The 4,111-nt window shown below is 38.3% G+C and overlaps 1 protein-coding gene across 1 annotated transcript in view; it reads left to right on the top strand.

Moving 5' to 3' along the window:
* Nucleotides 1–783: 783 nt before the first annotated feature.
* Nucleotides 784–4,111, top strand: part of dcdc2 (doublecortin domain containing 2) — a 26,719-nt gene continuing 23,391 nt past the window's right edge. Inside the window, exons 1-2 of the mRNA XM_088326184.1 lie at nt 784–1,205; nt 3,967–4,021. Of these exons, the coding sequence (XP_088182310.1) occupies nt 919–1,205; nt 3,967–4,021 (342 nt within the window). The 5' untranslated portion in view covers nt 784–918. The remainder of the gene's footprint in view (nt 1,206–3,966; nt 4,022–4,111) is intronic.

Here is a 4,111-nt window from a genome sequence, read left to right as displayed (position 1 = left end):
CTTGCGGGGCAGAGTTTCGTTGACGGAGTGACAAAGGAAGAATGAGAGCACTGAGTTTAAATAGACGGAAAGCCAATCTGTCAATGAGCCCAGCTGGCGCCACACGGGCGGGGCCAATTGGGCGCCATGGTAATCGTGACAGAGATGATTGTCACCAGGGTAGAGCTGACATGACTGGCCGCCAAGGTTACCCTCAAAACCGTTTTTTTTTAAAAGATATATATATTTTTAAAACTTCTTTGATCCCCCTATTTTCATTTATCCCCTTTTATGGCCTTTTCTCTTTTACTTTACATTTGTTCACATTTTGATTGTCTCCCCTTTCCTTTTTCCCTTTTTCTTTCCTTTCCATCTTTATTCGACCCCCCCCCCTTTTTTTTCATAGTTTTTCTTTTTCCGCTTCTTATCTTTTTTTTTTTTCTTTCTTTGCAAAAAGCTAAAATAAAGTAAACAATACAATAAAAATGTGTTTTGGTCACTTTTAGTCTCTGTAATTGTATTCTTCTTTGCGCTTTTTAGTGATCGTTTTCGGTTTCACAACACCATACACCAATAGTGTTTAAGTATTACACGCTGTACCTTTAATTGTAATACTTCCCCTTCCTGGCTCAAACTATGGAGAGACTACCTGTTGATCGTGCCTGGGATGCAATGGGTGTTCCCATAGATACACCCCAACTGATGAGCTCTCATGGGGGTCGGTTCCTGAGGAGAGGTTTATTTTCATGTCATTCTTTTTGGGTGGGGGTGCTTGGTGCAGCTCGGTAGCAACTGCAAAGTACCAGCAGCAGCATGCCACTCTGTTATACACATTTCTATCCGTTTGAACGATCTTGCATTGATTCCAGTTTGTGATGGGCTTTCTTAGTAGTTTTGAAATCTCACAGTAGGAAAGTAGTTCTCCCAGGATCTCCGAGGATGGATTCGGAGAAGCCCAGCTTTCGGTCCCAGCCGGTGGTGAAGAACATCTTCATGTTCCGCAACGGTGACCCCTACTACGAAGCCCGGCGAGTGATCATAAACCAGAGGAGAACTTGCAACTTTGAGACCTTTTTGAGGGAGGTGACGGCGGGGATCCAGGCGCCCTTCGGAGCCGTGAGGAACATCTACACCCCCCGCAGAGGCCACAAAGTGGACTGCCTGGACAGCCTGCAAAGTGGCGAGCGCTACGTTGCTGCTGGCAGAGAGAGGTTTAAAAAACTGGAGTGAGTGTAAATTCTGTCTGATTCAGTTTTTAACTTTTTGGGTGTCTGAGTTCTGCAGAAATGGGGTCACTGAGTGGCATTAGATATTGAAACGGTCTTGCATATGCCCACAACTTGTCACAGTGCTACACTTATTTTATAGAAACGTGTAACCTATTAGCATTATTTGTTGGTATAAAGTTTTTAAAGGGAATAGAATACAATAGAATGCAAAAAAAATTAATAGAAAGGATCATAATAGAGTAGTACACAATATAATCTATTGTCATTGTAACATATCAAATGCACACCAAAATTAAAAACTGTCATCCTTATTGTATAAGAAAATGTACAAGATTAAATACCGCAGTTAAGTTAAGTTTAATGGTATAAACACGAGTAGTATTGAATAAAAAAAAAAAAAAAAAAACAACGTCAAAGTGCTTCATCATTTGTAGTAAAATTGTTATCATTATTTGTCGGTATTAAAATGTTTAAATAGAATATAATACAACTTGTTTAAATGAATGATCTGAACTAAAATTACAGGAATTGTTTATTTGTGTAAGTTAATGATTTGAGTAGTTGTTGAAAATTGCCATTAAATTAACAATGATAATACTACTTTTCTGGAATATGTAATATTTTCATTTCATGATTAATAACAATAATGATATATTAATAAAGGATGTTAGAAACTACATTTTTCAGACTGATACGTAACACTTTGTAAGTAATTATAACCAACGCCAGGTACTAAAACTACTATATATGTCACGACCAGAATGGAATCAGGACCCAGGTGCGTAGCGTTAACCACAAGTTTATTGAGAAAAAGAGGAAGGGCAGCGCCCGCAATCCGGTGCTCGCTGGGAAGCAAGCCGCTCACAGAATCGGATCGTGTTCCGAATGCGGAAATGGATCTTCCGGAACGGGAGATGGTGGTGCCGAAGACGGAAAAACAGGTCGATAGCTGGGACAGGAGAGCAAAAACGTGCCCGGGATCAAAAACGGGTCGTAAGCTGGGACGGAGCGCAAACAAACGGGGAAATCGGGAACGGACGGTTGGAAAAACGGGTGCAAAAAGCGGGACCGACGTGAGTCAGAGTCAAAGTGCTTTCCTTGTAGAAACAGAGGTTCGCTGTCGGACTGACAACAGGCGAGTGAAGGGACTGAGCTTGAAAAGGACAGGGAACCAATCAGGTAGCCCGCAGCGGCTTGCGCCAAACAAGCGGGCACAGGTGATACTAATCAGTCATCATGACAATATATATATATATATATATATATATATATATATATTGTAGATATACATTTTCTCTGTAATCAATGGCTGACTTCTTATAGAAGTACTAACCTAACATCATATTTCCCCTCAGATTTGCATTTTAGAAGTACCAATTTATTTCTGGTTTTGGATATTTTTTGAATTGCCATATTGTATCAGGGCAGCTGATAGTGTCATCGTCCACAGATACCCAAAAAGGCTGGTATAACATGTTATTCAATTTGTATTATTATCATCATTACTATTATTGGGCATTTTCTTACGAAAACATTGAATTAAATTAAAAAGAATAACTTTCTAAAAACTGTAAATACCTCTAATTACAACAATACAATATTGAATTATAAGGGATGTTCAAAACCACTCTTCGGAAGTCATCTATAATGATACAAGGTACAGAAACCACTGTATATAAAATTCTTTTTATGAGAATACTGTAATCCTACCAAAATATTTTTCCCTCAGTTATGCAATTAAGTTATACCAATTTATTATTTCCCTTGTATCCAGTTTTTGATTTCTTTGGATTGCTGATCAAGAGCAGCCGATACTTTTATAGTCCACAGATACCTAAGAAAGGGTTGTAAAACATTGAAAAGGACAGTATGTAGTAATTAGTGCCTCCCAGTGGTATAAAAAACTTTTATTCGGGAGCAAAAAAGAAAAAATAGTACTCAAAAATAAATGAACTATTATGCAGATGTTGTTTTTTTTTTTTGATAAAAAATCATAAGTCGAGTAATTTGTATTTCCTTTTCACCGTGGAATCCCTACTTAGATCGGCGCCATGTTTTTCTGGCATCCTGCTGCCAGGCACTGCTGTGTTTTACCGGCCCTTGCTTGTACCAGACAAAGCAGTGTCATCTAGTGGTCAAATAACACATTGGGGCTTCAATATCTACTGTTATTAAGCATTTCCTTAAGATGGTATTCATTTGCATATCTTTTTTTTAGTGGGTTTTTTTTTCATTTAATCTTATTAGCTATTTTTTTCAGTTGTACTTTGTGCAAATCAGGTCAGAAGAGATGAGTGCATGTCGTAAACTTAAGAGTACTTGAGGTTGCTGTGGCTAATGAGATTGGAGCTATTGAAAGCCGGAGAGACTCACTATGGAAGTATTGAGCTGTCAATCAAATGTGATTTTTATTTTTAATCTCATAATCAAGCTTGTGCAGAATACAGTGGGACCTCGGTTATGGCGGTTAATGGGGACCAAAAGCACCCGCTATAAATGAAAATCTGCGAAGTAGCGGTGCACCTTCAAAAATGCTTAAATTTTTTTTTTTAAATGATTTCATTCTATTATTATTATTTTTTAGACCTGCGAAGCTCTGAACCCGCGGACGTGGAACCACGAAATAGCGAGGTCCCACTGAATTACCGTTCTCCTATTGATTATACTTTGGGATTTAGTGTTGATTTATCAACTGAGTCTTTGTTCTTATTTGCAACTTAACAAAAGACACAAAACATCACATTTTTCTTGTGTGTAGCTATTTACAGATCGGCTCCAGGAAGAGGAGAACTTTACAGTCTCTTCCATTGCAGGTAAGCCAACACAATGTCACAGTAGGAACATTGTATTTGTTGAGTTTACTCTGTCTAAGATTAAGTCTGCAATCGGAAGTCTCGCAATAT

The sequence above is a fragment of the Urocampus carinirostris genome, chromosome 2 (assembly GCF_059441175.1).
Source record: "Urocampus carinirostris isolate Australia breed hairy pipefish chromosome 2, RoL_Ucar_1.0, whole genome shotgun sequence".
In the NCBI taxonomy this organism is placed as follows: Eukaryota; Metazoa; Chordata; class Actinopteri; order Syngnathiformes; family Syngnathidae; genus Urocampus; species Urocampus carinirostris.
This window is presented reverse-complemented; position numbering and strand designations above follow the sequence as displayed.